We start from the raw sequence: 16,059 nt of genomic DNA on the forward strand, positions 1-16,059 counted from the left end.
TTCAGTATGCTTCATATTCCTGATACTATTGCTGCTGCCTGTAACATCCTAATTTCTCCAACTGGGATTTATAAAGTGTTATCTTATCTTGTCTTAAAGCTGCAGTAGGTAACTTGTATAAAGGTAATTTTTTTGTCATATTTGCTAAAACTGTCCCTATGCTCAGACAGCAGTACATGAAACATGTAATCTGTGGGGAAAAAAACCCAGCTCCATTGGTCCCACCTACTGCTCCTACTGCGATTTGCAAGAATCCACCACGCCTGCCACAAAACAACCAATCAGAGCCAGAGGAGCATCTGAGGGAGTGTCTGACATCTGTCAGTCACTACTCACACACGCTGCGAACCGCCACCTCCCTCCGCTCAGTCAAATGGTTCTGTGAGCGGCGTCAGGAGGCGAGTGAAAGCTAAGGAGAAACTGGCCATACCGCCGCTGCCAACAGCAGCATATACGGCTAAGACAACAAATAACCATGAAGCTAATACGGTGATTGTTACAGTAACACTCTGCAGCGTGTATGGTATGTTAGCGACTGTGATGTGGTGGCTGGGCAGAGTTAGCTTGTTTCAGATGCTAAGGCTAACGTTACTGGTTGTCATGGCAGCCGTGCAGACGCCGCAGGGAGGAGGGGCTTGGAGGCAGAGCATGAGTGCAGCGGAGAGGGAGGGGGAGTGACGTGGAACTTGCGTTGGTTCAAAGTCTGCTCTCTTCTCCATCTCACCTACTGCAGCTTGAAGCCAGTTTTATATCAAGTGACATCCTAAAGGTTAAGGTCCATCTCTTATCTATCATTTTAGTAGTGATTTTATAATGTGTGACTGAACCTGAAACGTGGTGTCACATTTGTTGAAATACAGCCTGTTCGTGTCACAGACGCAGAAAGAACACACCATCCAGGCAGCAGCGGCAACACAACAGAAAAACCAGCAGGGGAAAGTTGGCCTTTGCCCGGGTTTTAGTCAATTTGGTCCATTTTCTTCCTAATCAAATGCAGGCCGACATATGTGGCGCAGACACATGTGGGTTTTACATGGTAATATTCTGCAATGTGCTCATGCAATCTGGAGCCACAATAAACATATTGTGGGAGCAGCGAGAACTCAAACTGTTTTCCGTGCCTCTCTCGAGTACGACTTCTGAGGGCGATGTTGAGGTTTCATGTATGCCATAACAACATGAACACGCCTGACGTTGGTGACAACTGATGTGATTTCCATTCGAGGTAAAGCTAGGACAGAAGTGACAGAGCCCTTAACAACAAGACGGAAAAAAAATATACGACCTGAATACAATTGCAGACAGAGTTCAAAGTCAAACAGAGCACATTTGATCTCAGGCTATAAAAATCATTTTAGAAATCAAAGCAAAGGAAAAACACAGAAGAGAGACAGAAAGAGAAGAACGTGTGAGTGAGGAAGCACAGGAGAGACTGTAGAAACATCTCTATGGACATACACAACTAATTATTTCCATCTCAAATCAATGCCCTCTCCTTTCAACATTTCAGAGGCTAAGAGGAATAAAAAAGATCATGCAACATCTTAATTAAAAACTGGTTGCAATGGCAATTAGTCAGCATTTAGCACGCTGTCCAGGTAAAGAAATGGATTCTACAGTTTAAATGGTGTAAGCTTTGACCTGCCATGTATCATCTGTTAAACCAGGTCAGCCTGTATACCAGCAAATTCCTGTCTCTTAATCTGAGTGTGTGTGCGTGCGTGCGTGCGTGCGTGCGTGCGTGCGTGCGTGCGTGCGTGCGTGCGTGCGTGCCTAACAAACCTGAGTTGAGGTCCCGTCCAGGGTTGAAAGCTCGGCTGTTGACGGTGGGGGAAAGTCTGTCACAGCAGATGGTTTTGGAGACGTTGGTATTGAAGTTTCCATCAAACCTAAACACACACAAACAGGCAACATTTGAGAAATTTACAGAGCGTGTCCTGCTCATTTGTTGGTGGAGCAGCTCTGACTTTTCTCTCAGCTCAAACAGATTTACTGCTCCACAGCTTTATTTCCAATAATGGCAAATGCACAGGTTTGCAAATACCTCTGACTTCATGTTTTAACCAAAAAGGCTTTTGACTGAGATCAGCGTGATTCACACAAACGGTGAAAAAATATACGTGAAACCATGATGTTAATCCAATTTCATGAAACATCTGTCGAAGCTAATAGACCCCACTTGTTTCATTTCAGTTGAACTGTATTGGTGGCATGTCATCTGTTGCCCAGACCTCATTTTAAAGCAGGAGTTATGGCAAGTGAATAATATTTTCCATGGAAACTGCTTGAATTCTACTCTTCTCCCAACAAAGCCGATACCCAGCTCCCTGAATACATCTGAATGTGATTGTAGGAAGGGCTGCCCGTCCCATTTGATGATTCAAATCTTCTGTCAGGGAGCCACAAATCGCATTATCAGGCTCTATACCATTTGTTTTATTTCCCCGCTCATTCCCTTTGTGTCATTTTTCAACTGAACTGTACACCAACAGCAGAAAAGCTACAGTAAAATCATTGTTTGCTGCTGAGCCATTGTTTTCCAGGGGCTATGGTGGATATTAGTACTTGTGGATCTGAAATCTATGTGCATTAGGGATGTACGTTCCAGAAAATCTCAGTCAGAAATCTGAAAACTAAAATGCAGAAAACAGATTCACTCATTTCTAATCTCTTCCCATCTACTGGAGCCCTGACTGAATGTAAAAGGATGGATGGATGGACTGGCTCAAAAGGCCAATGCAATGACATGCTGATTCCTATATTCTGAACAATATATATAAAATGGAAATGAATACAATATAGGGCTGATCCAGAATCAGACACTGTTTGCTTGCGCTTCTCTGCTCAAGCTTGTGTGACATTGGGATTTATGCTAAATTCTAATGAGCCACAGAATTTATGCATACCAAACCTCCTCATCAAGCATGCTGAGAAAAGCCGATAAACACATTATCTGTCTCCTTGGTGTGATTATTAATTCAATTTGGCCCTAAACAGCGGTATTTTGTAACATGTACTACATAATGTGACTGTTAGCACTGAGGATACGTCTCTGTTAGTAGCTCGGCACAGGCAAAGCTTTGACAGAAACGAGGTCAGCAATATTCACTTCATCTGCAATCACAATGAGCTCATAAGGAACAAGTGTTGTGTTTAAAAAGGTCATGCTAGTAATAATTCCTGGCAGAGTTGCTTGCTTTGGCGTAGGGTAGATGGTGTGGCCCAGTAATGCAGTGTTATCCTTGGACCATACACACACCCAAATGTGTTAAAGAGGTGTCAAAACAATGACACATGTGGCAATCAGCGCATCTTAAACACGTGGTTCTTCTATGAACATCTTCACAGATATCGTTTTTCAGTATTTTGTTTAAGCGTTAAGCAACAGCATAAGTTATTTTAAAATGCCAACTGTGTGTGCGTGTGTGTCTGTGTGTGTGCGTGTGTGGTTTCTAGAGGCCACATCTCTGGAGTTAAGAGCTGACAAAAGGGGAGGTATGCAGAGGAGAAGCCTGTTCTGCACTGCACCAAACCTTGGTGCTTTGATCCTTCCACCCCACCCCCCGCCTCCCCTCCCCACAGCTTTGCAACATGCAGACACACATGTGCACACACAAACACACACACGTGCTACACACTCTTTGGCTCCCCACTCTGCTTGCAGACCTGGCACTGGCCCGGTTTGATTGACAGGTGCTGTGATGTACAGGCTGCGTTTGAACTTCACTCATTTAGAGTCCCATAAGGCCAAAGTCATTACCATTCTCCTTCAACCCACTTTGCATAGAACGGGTAGGCAGGACGCTCAGCAAAATGTGTGCCAGATAAAAAATACATTTGCAGCCGCTTTGAATTCCACATCAAACAAACATATGAGAACGAGAGAGAGAGAGAGAGAGAAAGAGAGAGAGAGGGAAGAGGGAGCAGGCTGATCATCTTAATGAGAGCAAAAAAGTCTGTTCTGCCAAAAGGCTGGACTCACCAGTCACAGGCAAAAAACAACAATGCAAGCTTGATTTGAATTAGACAACAAGAAAAATGGTCTAAATCCAAACTCTTATACATGAATGTTCCACAGTGAATGCATGCTGCTTTAAATAATTTCACACTGTGTATGCATATTAATTAAGTATTGCAGGACTGCTTGCTTGATTAGCATAACTCCCCAAAAGGGATTGTTCTTGATGCAGTAATTAGAAATGATCCTGAAGACAACTCAACAGCGCAGCTCAACAGGCCTTTGACTGTCCTTGAAGAAACACTGAAACTGCAATTTATTGATGTTTCTTTGAATTCTGACTGAAACCTGACATCGACTTTGCCTCTAAAACCAGAATGAAACTGAAATATATATTATGCATCGGCTCCGAAGAAGCAAAGGGGGTCTTGCAAGAGTGGGGAAAAAAAACAGATTTTCCAATTTTGGAAATACAACTGTTTAGTAAGACACTGCAGAAAAGACCTGACACCCAAAGTCTTAAAACACAGAGTGAAGCAGACACCTCTAAATAAGGCAGCACCTGCCGTGTTCAGCAGTTACAAGCCATCCACTGTTCATAAAACCCATTATATGACGCTGTACCCTGCAGCAGGAACCATGTACCGAATGCACAGAGGAGGCAATCACACGCCATTCAAAAAGCCCAGTCAGTACAATTACCTTGAAGAGGTTTTCTGTTATGTGAGCTTCAACGTCAAGAGTAATACCCGTTCTAATGTGTTTGCAATCCCTCAGTGAATAGCAGCGGTACAGCAGGCAACGTGTTATCTGAGGATGGCAGCGCTTAAAGAAAGCTTTATCCAAACAGATCGGATTGCGTTATCAATATGCAGAGTGGATTTTGGAATCCTGTTTGTCCAGCAGCTCCTGCACGAGAAGTGAGACACGGGAGAAAAGACCCTGCTGGATTTTGATCCTGATTGACTGAAATAAACTAAAAGGTGATTTCTAATATTTTGGCCTCCCTAACGTGTGTAAATGGGAACGGGTTTAAGAACGGCTTTCAAAATCACGCAATCTGAAACACTGCTACCACTTGTTTTATTGCAAGGCGACTGCACTGAATGGCATTGGACTGAACAGCTTTACATAACGAATCCATAACTCCATCTAGAAAGTTATGACAGTAGGAAAATACTGAAATGTCACAACTGTAGCTGAAATAACATAACTGAGGGAGTGCTTGTTGCTATGTTATGCTATGCCTCACAACACGGCCCAGGAATTATATATGACTAGCTGAACTCGCTTCCATTGCCAGGATGTCATATTTGCCATCCCTCTTTCATTTAGACCCTCACTGCTGTGCTGTCCAGTAAGCAGGGTAAGGGAGGATCAACCTGGACTGGAGTGAGGGTATCAATAAGGATTGATTACAGACTGGGCGAATGGGGCCGGAGCTCGCGGTCTTCTGACAGTGGGCCTTGGCTGACCTGAGGGTGGTCCTTGTAGTCAGAGGCCTAACAGCATCACAACTGTGTCATGCAGGTAAACACTTGGCTCTGGTGGCAGTCATCACGCCACAATGCAAAGTAAGTCAGGACTGTCAGAGGGCGTGTGGCCGCAGCCTGCTCTGAACAATCAGCTCCTTTTGTTGTTTCAACCTTCCAGAATCACCGTGGTTACTCCACCTGCGGCAGTTAGTCTCAGCTTCTGTTGCTAATAGCAACTGTTACGAGCACAGCTCCACAACAGGTTAACTGACACTGTAACATCCACCATTTTGAGAAGCAAATATCGACAGGCATCTTTTATCTACTGCCCAAATGGCCTTATTGGAACATTTTCTACAGGCACAACTGTACAACAGCTGCTTTGTTCATTTAGTTTATCTGTCATTGGTTTATTGCTAACAAGCTAGCCATTACACGAGCTAGCTGTCTGAGGCTAATACAACGCACTAAGTAGCCTAAATGTTCATTTCCTGTTGGGCTAACTGTTATGCATTCCACAGTGTCACCAATTTCCTGTTTTGTGATTTGTTGATTTATGCTGCCTTTAAAAGGAACTTGTGAGCTCATGGTTACGACACGGGAAGTCATACTTATGATATGCTTGGCATTCGAGGCAACATCAACATGAAGGCCAAAAGACTCCTCGTTGTTCTCGTCATTCTTCACTTCTTTCCGAGAACAAGTGCACATTTTTGTGCAGCAGGTTCCCTGGAATAAGTCGATCTGACTGATACAGGCCATTTGTGCCGATACAATTTGTCCACCATTTTGGATGTTTATGGAAGCGCAATTTTTGCTTCTTTTGGAACGTTCCATCCGATCTTCACCAAACTTGGCACATACCTTTTGATAAATATGTTGGGAAGTACAATATTAAACACTACTGTGTGGAGATTTGTCAAAATAAATATTCTGGCTCATGTATTACAGCCAACGCATTGTGCCTTTGTTTGACATATTAGATGATAAGGCTGAATGGGTGTGCAGGAACTGGGAAGAAGCCATATAGTGGATAACGAGGGACCTCCTCACTGCTTAATCTGCCCTTGAAAATCAAAGGAGGAGGGAATGAAGACATAAAAAGGGAGGGATTGGAAGGCAGATAGCAGATGAAGAGGAAGGGAGTATATCAAGAAAGTAAATCAGGCCGGAAGGAGGAATAAATAAATGGAAGAAGGGAGCAAAAAGTTTAAGGGAGGCAACAAAGAAGAGAGGAGTGAAGCTGGAAAGAGGGAGAGGCTGACCTTAACAGACGCATGTGGAGCGAGAGAAACAAAGTTCTGACAGTGGTCCAACAGTTACACCTGTTAAGGTCACTTAAACAAACCCCCTGCCAACCTGCCTGGTATTTTGCCATCTCCATCTAATGTGCAAAGTGAGATATCATCGTCATGCTGAATGAGCAACCAGAACATCAGCTTGATCTGAAGCTCAAACTCGGAGTGGCTGCTCGCTGGTGCCACATATACTCTTGATCTGGACTGTAAATCTGCCAGTAGCTCAGATAGTGAGAATTCCTCTTTAGAAACAGGAGCTATGCATTAGCACTATGGTGTCTTTAATCTTTATGTTTAATTTATGAGTGAAGCTACTGGAAATTCTGCAATATCATCCCCTCATATGATGTTACAACATTGTATCACAATCCTGTGCTACTGTAGGGTTAGGCATCAGTGTGCTGTGCAGCAACCTCAGCAAAAGGTGTGTGCGACCCAACATGCATATACATACTTACAATGACGCAATAATAAGTTTAGAAACCTGCAATTAATACATTAAACATTATATTACACGTATTTGTTCATGATACAAATGATATCCTGCAATTTAAGAAAGCTTTCTAAAGAAGAAAAGGAAAAAAAACACTTACTGAGATACTTAAATGTACAAGTCATAAGGCTACAAACAACACACTTGGCATGGATTGGACAAGGATATGACGCCAACTACATTTCTGAGATCTTTCCATTACAAGCTGCTTGCATCTTCCGCTGATGATATTGGAAAGTCAAGCCCTAATTGATGAAGATGGATCAGTATCTGTCACAGGTAGGAGCACGGTTTCAAAAAGTAATCCGTCTAAATGCTCTTGACACACTAATGAAAATCTATTCAATACTTTGGTGTAGTCTTGTTAGAGAATATGAGTGCTATTGAGGCTAAGTCAGGGAGAAAAACGTCAAACTTTGCTCTGACGTTTGACATGCTGCTCGTCGAACACTGTGATGCCGACATGCCTGCAGGCAGCTAGAACAGCACGGCCATCCTCAAGGCCATCTTTCCATGTTTTGTTTCCCTCCTCCTCTACCTTCCTCTTCTTCTATTTTGGTGAGACAGTTGTTTGTTTTCCTCTTAAAAGACCTGCGGATCATATGAATAGCATTTTCCTGGCACAGTCCGTTTGCAGCTTATCTCTTCTGGTGAAATGAGACCGTTAAATGCCAACTGGGCTTCTCCTCAGCACACTTCTCGCTTTTACAACTGCATAGCAGCAGAGCTGTTGAAATGAGCATCTGGAGAATGCATGGGAAAAACATAAACATACAAACACACATGCACACACACCAACTCTATGAGTCACACACATTGGCTATTTTCAGGTACAGCCTGCCGTTGAGACCGTGCGGTGATTAAAGCATACCATTGGGCGCTAAGCACTGCCCTCTGTGGCCTCCCTGTGAAATGATAGCCTGCTAGCTTGACGGCTAACAGACATGGACACCCTGTGAACCACCTGATCCTTCTCAAACCGGCTGACCTGACTGGGACCCCCAGAAGCAGCTGATGCCAGAGACTAATGAAGGACACTGCACTGAACTACAGTGAGCTGAAATCCCACCCTGACCCTGTCACAGATCCTGTTCAACCTGTTTCTGTCTAGCTTCTCTTCTTCTGTCTTTCTTCTTTTTAAGGCTAATACCAATATTCACATTTGGGAGATACAAAAATCAGATAATTCTATATCAGCCAATATTTATTTTCCCTAAAAACATCTGCAGACCACATTTCTTCACAGTCAAAATCTACAGTTCTTAGCAGTTTTAGACATGCAGTAGGATCACATCAGAACCTAAGCTAACCAAAGGACTGCTCGGTTCCTCAGCCAGCTTCCCTGATGCAGAGTGTTCAGGAAGAGAAACTGTTCTACATACTGCTCCTTCAAGCATCTTTCGATCCTGCATAAACCCAAAAAATGAAAGTGAGGAAGATCCTTTCAAGTTCAGGGATCTGTTAGACTTCGGTTTGGTATGTCCATCCCTCCACCATCCCCCTGACTCCCCCTGCATCATTCCATCCCTCTGACCTGAGTCTGATATCATCTTTTCTGCCTCAAACTGTCTCTCAAAGCCGTAAATCCAGACTTACAGACCTGTGTTTAGAGCGCACGTCAGGACATAAATACAACATGTTTGCATGCTGAGGGTGTGTGCAGTGTGTCATGAGCATGTTCGGGCTACAGGTCGCCGGCAGCCTCCTCTCTGCACGGCTGAAGAAAAGACAGGTGACCTTGCAGCCTGTGAAGTCTGCAGTGCGAAAACTTCAGAGAGCAATAACTGGTTACATCGGCTGATAAATGGGAGGGAGATAGACAGAAATGGAGAGAGGGGGTGTGTGGAGGGTGAGGGGTAGAGACAGCTGCTGCTCTGTAGATTAGAACTGAAAGCAGCTCCCTCTCTCTCTGAGCTCGGCTTTGAACTGTGTTTTTGCCTGCTGGAGTTGGTGATTGGCTGAAAAGCTGGGTCTGCATACGATCGGGCAATTTTAAACTCTGAAACACTTTTATCATGTGGGCACCCTGTTCACATCTTTATGTTTTATAAGAAATACAATGAAAATAAGATACCGCAATTAAATTTTGTGTCATATCATCTTTAATAACATTGGCGTTTGTGTTGCAAAAGGTTTGAAATTTTAAGAAGAAAGCAAAAATCTAGTGAATATGATACAAACACTGGCACCAAACCAGGCTCCGGAAAACTCCATTCCACACAAAAGGCTGATATCTCCCAGCCTTCCCGGGCTCCAAGTGCCATAAAACTTTTTAATGTGAAGGTACACAGCAGCAAAGCAAAAACTGGCACAACTACTAACTGCTTGAATAGTTTCTGAAATCAGGGTAGAGTTGTAAAAATGCTGCCAAATATCAGAGCGTGCCAGCACTGCTCAGGGCTGTGAATTACATGATGTAATCCAGCGGTGATCAAAACATGTTTAAACAAAGGACAGACACGGATTTGTGTGCATAGTTGAAGCATACAGCAATGTATAGAGAGCTGAGTGCAGGTGCTAACAGTGGGAGGTGGGTTTCCAGACAGAGAGAGAACCCCCTGCAGAGACGTTTGTGTGTTATGAGAGAAAATGTGTCACTCACTCCATCATAGATGCAGGTATGGAGCAGCAGTCCTGTATCGCGGTGAGTGGAGAGGTGAGGTGAGCGGTGTACGACGCCTCCACCACCTGTTTGTTCCTGTTCACCACATCCAGGTAGCGGTTAAACTTTTCCCGGATCTTTTTGGCCAGCTGCGCGAGGGAGACACAAACACAGACAATGATTAGAGGTGACGCCTGAATTTATCGCTCACTATCATTTTCACATCTGCAAGACTGATCAAGAAACCAGGCAAGATGGGATGTTATTCAGCCCCCAGTCTGCCTAAAACCTGCCAAAAAAACAGGAGCCAAAAGATCACAAGTATCACATCAAGACGAGTATGCACGCACACACACATTCAGATCAATACTGCCGATACTTTGTCTCTTTCTACTGTCACTGCTCATTCAGCATTGGGATCCCATGAAAGCAGTGCAAATTAATGACACGTTTGTGGGAGGAGTGTCACCCCCCGGTGACACAAAAATACCACAAACACACACCACTGGCCTATGAATTATGCACAGGAAGTCTTTCTTTAAGTTTAAGATTTCAGATTTTTTGGAAAAGGTTACTCAGTTACATTGTTGAATAAATTATATCACAGTGAAAAACCACAACATCACCAGTCGCTTCCACGAGGACACATCACTGTCATACACACAAACACTTGGTGTTTATCGCAGTGTTTAAATACTTAAGCTGTGTGTTTAACTGTCTTTCTGGGGACCAGAACGCTTTATTTTCATTCACTTGTTCTTTCCGCCCCCCTCCCCTGTTGACTCATTCCAACTGAATACAGAAACTCGACTTGGATCTGCTCTTGTCTCATAATATAAAAGCTCTTCCTGCCTTTTGTCTTCACTGTATTTTATTTGCTGCTGAATCAATAAGGTTCTGTTTTGCTCACCCATTACTTTTTCTTTTAGAAGTCTCAGTTTATTTTATTGCTTCTATCTTGTTGCTGCTTTGTTCCCAAACAAGCTTCCTTTGCCTGCGACCTTTGTCTTCTTCTCAGTCTTGTGTTTTGAATATAAATACAGCAGCTAACTTCTAAATTTAGCCGTCTTTCAGCAACAATGACGAGATGGATCTTATGGTAACACTAGATTTGCATCCTAGTGCAGGTGAAGCACGCGTTGCTGTCAGAAATGTAACCACTGTGAGCTTGACTCACATTCAGCACACACATACACACAATTCAATAACCACAAATGAAGCTGAGCAATATCAAAGATGCCCACACCTCAGGCTGCATTAAGTGTGAAATCCATCACTGTTAAAAGAAGAGCTGAATGACGGATGTCTGAGGCTGCAGAATAAAAACACTCTCCATGTCCTAACAGCTCACCCTTCATGCTTTGATAAGAAAATCCACCCGAAAACACAACCCAGGGTCAGCGCACAGTGACGGCTGGGGGTGGAGGCGCTGTAAATATTTGTGGAAAAGAACAATTCCATCAAACTGTTTTTAGGTCATAGAATTCCTGCTTTTATGTGAATGCAACTGGTTCTGCCACTTGCTAACGTGTTCAGTGCATTTATACATATTTCAAAAATCACATAGAAGGTCCCTGCTAGCTCCGGGTGAATTTGCTAATTCTGTTTATGGCATAATTTACCTTTAAGATGCATGAAAACCAGGAAGCAGGATGGAGAAAATGAGTGTTTCTAAACAAAGGCACAACAGCCAATTCAATTAGTTTTTAATGGGGCCCTTAATGTGGGCCCCTGGACATGCATACATTATACTTTGTCTTTCTCCCTCTGAAGGACTGGGCTCTGGTTGAGCTCACATCTCACTGTGCTCTTTCAAAATGGGGTTCCAGCTCTTTTGGGGAAACTAATAAGCAGCGCTGCAGCAGCCTCCTGGGGGACATTAATAACCAGCACACCACCAGCTCTTCACAACAGGTTCCTGCTCTCGCTTTCTTCCATCAGAATGTGCTGAAAGGGGGAACTGGGGGGAACTCGCATCCACTTAACCATCACATGCGTGTAATCTGTTCCAGATTATTCTCTCAACTTCAAAGCTGTCTCATGATCCACTGGTTTACTCATGATCTGTTAAAGAGCTAATCACCTGCAGTTACTTTTGGATTACCTCGTCATCTAAAATCTGTGAAATCTTTAAGAACTGCGATGCAGTGAGCACATGGTTGTGATGCCTTGATGTGCAGATTTACAGATGCATTAAAGTTCTGGAAAATGTAAACTGGATTTTTCTGGGGGTGCAATCATAGTATGAACTAAACGTGAGGTGCATACTATTTAGCATGTTTCAGTATGCAAACACAAATATCCCACAATGCAATCTGGAATCATTTAGATCCACAACAAGTTGGTCTGTGGCTCACAGTTCTTAAATATCTTCTCAATGCATGCACATCGAGGATGTATTATATGATTATTGTTATTTTTATGATTGCTGTTAGATAAGGGATTATTGCAAAAACAAGGTGAGGTTGGTTAGCACAGGTTACCATGGTGATGCAGCTCCAAGGAGGGTCAAGACACATATTATTATATATTTACACAAAAAGCGAGTATGTAGTGCATAGTATAGAATACTGGACGGACCATAGTTTCAGATGAACATTGCGTTGCTAGAAGCAACCACTAAGGACGTTGTCAGATCCACCATTTTGTCAGATTTGTGACCAAACAAATTTGGACGAGCACCTTTTATCACCTCCCCAAATGCCCTTGTTAGAACACTTTCTGTGGACACTCCTTTTATGAAAGCTTATTTGTGATTGCTGATTAGCTAATTTAGTTTTTCTGTGATCATTTTATTGCTAACCAAGCTAGCAATTATGGCTAGCTGTGGGTGGCTAACAACATTTTAAATAACCTAATTTACTGTTGAGCCAACTGTTCTGTGTTCTGTGTAATATGTTTTACTTTTAGTCCTGTGCACGCTATACACTCTATACCCTATTACACAGCCTGTTTAAGGCAGCAATATGGCGCCATTATTCCACCATGTCATTTCTGTGTAAAACATATGAACACAGAATGGGGCACTGTTGATCCGTCTTTAAGCCGGCAGCGGAGGTAGTAACAGGGGCGAATTCGCGTCTCAATAGTTCAATAGTTGTTCTGATAAAAACTTTTTTTTTTTTTTTGACTTTTGAAAATTATTTGCTACGTAAGCAAATCAAAAGGTAAAACTGTATAATGTGAGCTGGTCCAATCATGACCACTCAAGTGAATTTGACACGACAAGTAAGTGGAGTTTTTTCCTTTTTCAGATTAAAAATATCCCAAAAAATGAGGATATATTTGTGCACTGATGGCAACAGAAACACAAAAAATTATATAAAGGGCAGTGGTCTGAATACTCTCCCAAGCTATTGTAAGTTACCTACTCAGTCCTGCTGAATACAGAAAAAAAGGCTTATTTCCACAGTAACTGGACTCCCTTTGTTCACATCCCATAATTACCGCTGCCTACAAAAGGGCTGTGATTCAAGCCAGAAACAGGGAAATGTACCACGACCCACTGACCGCTTGTACACCTAATCAGACTGCCGCTATTCCTATTAGGGGTTTAACAGGGGCCGGAGGCACAGCCCACAATTACTCGCACTCCACCACAAGGAACACACACACACACACACACATACACACACATACACACACATACACACACACACACACACACACACACACACACACACACACACACACACACACACACACACATAAAGTTTAACACAGAAACGCACTCCATCACACGCACGCACACAGTACAGTCCATGTATGGCAGCATGGCAATTAGCTGCAGTGGACTTTGTATTAAAAGGGGGAAAATGGGCCAGTGTTCAGCTGGGGAGTGTTTCCATAGCTGGGGGGAGAGAGACAGAAGGAGAAAGTAAGACCCGACTTTTAACAGAGTGACTTAAGAGAAACCAGAAACTTCGAGCCCTGCAAGTTAAAGCTTCAGTTACAGTCTGCCACAGCGCAGCCAAAGCAAACCTGCACTCTGCAGATTAACCACACTCTCCAAAACACAGGGCTCCTCTCTCCGCTCTCTGACCCGTCCAACCAGCTTTTAGGGTTTGTAGCACCCAGTGGGGTTGGTTCAGCCGCAGAACGGGAGTGAGTGGAATGGGTGCACCCTGAAATCTTGTGCTGGGAGATTTGAGGTTTGCCAGCCGGCCTCCAACCACAGTCACTGGCAGCAGTGATTCTGGCAGGACCAAGGCTGACTTTAGAGTGCAGGAATGAGGTTAGTGCAGGGTTAAGCATGAGAGGGACACTAGTTGATAACTAAAACTGTGAGCAGGCAAGTGACTGGCCCAGTAAAGCATGCACTTGCTTCTCCTTGGATGGACTGATTGCATTATTGAATTAGTGCATTTTTCTGGTGTGAGAATTGGACATGTTGCTTCCAATAAGAGTCAAAAAGGTTTGTTAAACTTCCACACTGCCGAGCTTGTTTGCTCTGCTGGCACTGATGCCTCTACTGAGCATGATTTGATAAAGTGAGGAAATGCGTGTAACACAAAAATGGAAGAGCCTCCTGCTCACAGCTCTGTTATGAAAAGCAGCATCAGTTACTTTGGAAGAATAAAAGCATGATATAAGTGGAACAGCATAGTGATGCTGACATGAAAGGAACTGAGCAGTTTTCAAAAATGTGTATTATGAACGATGAATTATTGCAGCTAGATAACAGTTTAACTGTTTTTTTAATATCAAGCTGGGGCTGTGGATTGTTTGTTTTCATTAACGCAGTAAACCAATGAAATGCCAAACACAACATATCAGCAGTGTGAAATTGAAAAAAACTGTGAAATAATCAAAATCTCCCTTTTCACTTGAATGGAACCATTTCTGGATGTCCTTTTCCTTCCATTTCTTAAATGTCACCGTCTGAAGGCTGAGTGTAGCTGGGCTGCTGCTGACAGCCGCTACACTCCAACACACAAAGCTGGAGAAGTTCCACACTGAACTGTGTCTTAATATCACTCTGTCAACGCTGAATGTGGGTGCATCTTTAATAAACTTAGCTGAACTGGCTGACTTTTCAGTATTAAGAGTGTCGCTCACATCAGCCCACAGCTGTTGAAGTGTGCATATACTGTACAAGTGAGCATGTGTATTCGTGTTATAATTCATTATCCAGTGAATGACCACAGATCAGCATGGCTTGCCTTTTCTTCTCCAAGGTTTGTCGTGCACGAGGCAATTTATTTGTAGCTTTGTCCTGCACTTTTTCCTCTATGCACCATGAGGACACCTTGGTGTCAGGCCTCACTGAGACTCAAATTCTCTGACAGGAGTGTAGTGCCCAAGAGAGCAGTTTCATTTTTCTTATTTGTCAAGTACATCTTGTGTTAATCAGTCCTGGGGTCCAATTATCCAGTCTTTTTTTTTTTAAATGGGCTGTATCGGCTGAATAAAGCCTGATCTACTTTCAACTCTTCATTGTAGCTTCCAGTAGCTCTAGAAGGGGCAACTGTCAAACAACCATATCACTTTGTTGAACAACCCATCGCTTACACACATCATTGCATGCCTTTGAATGGTGGACCAGCATGGAAACACTGGCAGCCAGTAGCTTCACTCTGACAGCACACGTCAACGAGTTAAACAAGCAGAATAAATCCACAGACTGACAGAAGAGACCGGAGCAGACTCGACACAGAGACAGAGAGAGGGAGGGCTGGTGTCATTGGAGAGAGACAGATGTCTGCGTGTCTCTCTGAATAATGCATTTCCAGAGGAGGAACCAGTGGCTCCTCTCTGTAGCCCCTTGCCCTCTCTCCCGGCCCTTTCTTCCCCAGCAGATGCACTCCTAATTGAGCCTCAACTCTGGCTCATGGACACAGCCCCTCTGCCCAGAGAGAACATGAGCCAACTGTGCCAGAGCTGTCATCTGAATTAGTTGGCGTCTGCTTCTGAAGGGTTGCAGCTCCAATGTATGGGCACTCTATGAGCTGGCCACGGACATAAAAAGGTTATACTATTCCAACGTGGACCCGGCATGAGTCAAAGGCAGCGCTGCTCTGGGACTGGTGCTTATTAACATGCACCAAATCCACTGGATACCAATCCAAAACCTAGGACTCAGTAGTGCAGCTCACGTTGCTGTGAAAGGAAAAGCTTTTGGCCTTGGCCTATTCCAAACAAAGATGGAGACCCACACAACAGGTTATGATTACCATGACTCTCCAATGCCTGGAAACACGAGGGGGTGTATGCTATCTCTTGTACAACAGCAC

At 43.6% G+C, this 16,059-nt stretch overlaps 1 protein-coding gene across 1 annotated transcript in view; it reads right to left on the reverse strand.

Annotated features, from left to right (window-relative positions):
- The window catches only part of cachd1 (cache domain containing 1), an 82,742-nt gene that overhangs the window by 33,589 nt on the left and 33,094 nt on the right, over positions 1–16,059 (reverse strand). The window contains exons 3-4 of the mRNA XM_070961455.1: positions 9,827–9,975; positions 1,783–1,889 (exon numbers count right to left, since the gene is read on the reverse strand). Coding sequence (XP_070817556.1) covers positions 1,783–1,889; positions 9,827–9,975 — 256 coding nt within the window. The remainder of the gene's footprint in view (positions 1–1,782; positions 1,890–9,826; positions 9,976–16,059) is intronic.

The sequence above is a fragment of the Chaetodon trifascialis genome, chromosome 4, assembly GCF_039877785.1.
Source record: "Chaetodon trifascialis isolate fChaTrf1 chromosome 4, fChaTrf1.hap1, whole genome shotgun sequence".
NCBI lineage: Eukaryota > Metazoa > Chordata > Actinopteri > Chaetodontiformes > Chaetodontidae > Chaetodon > Chaetodon trifascialis.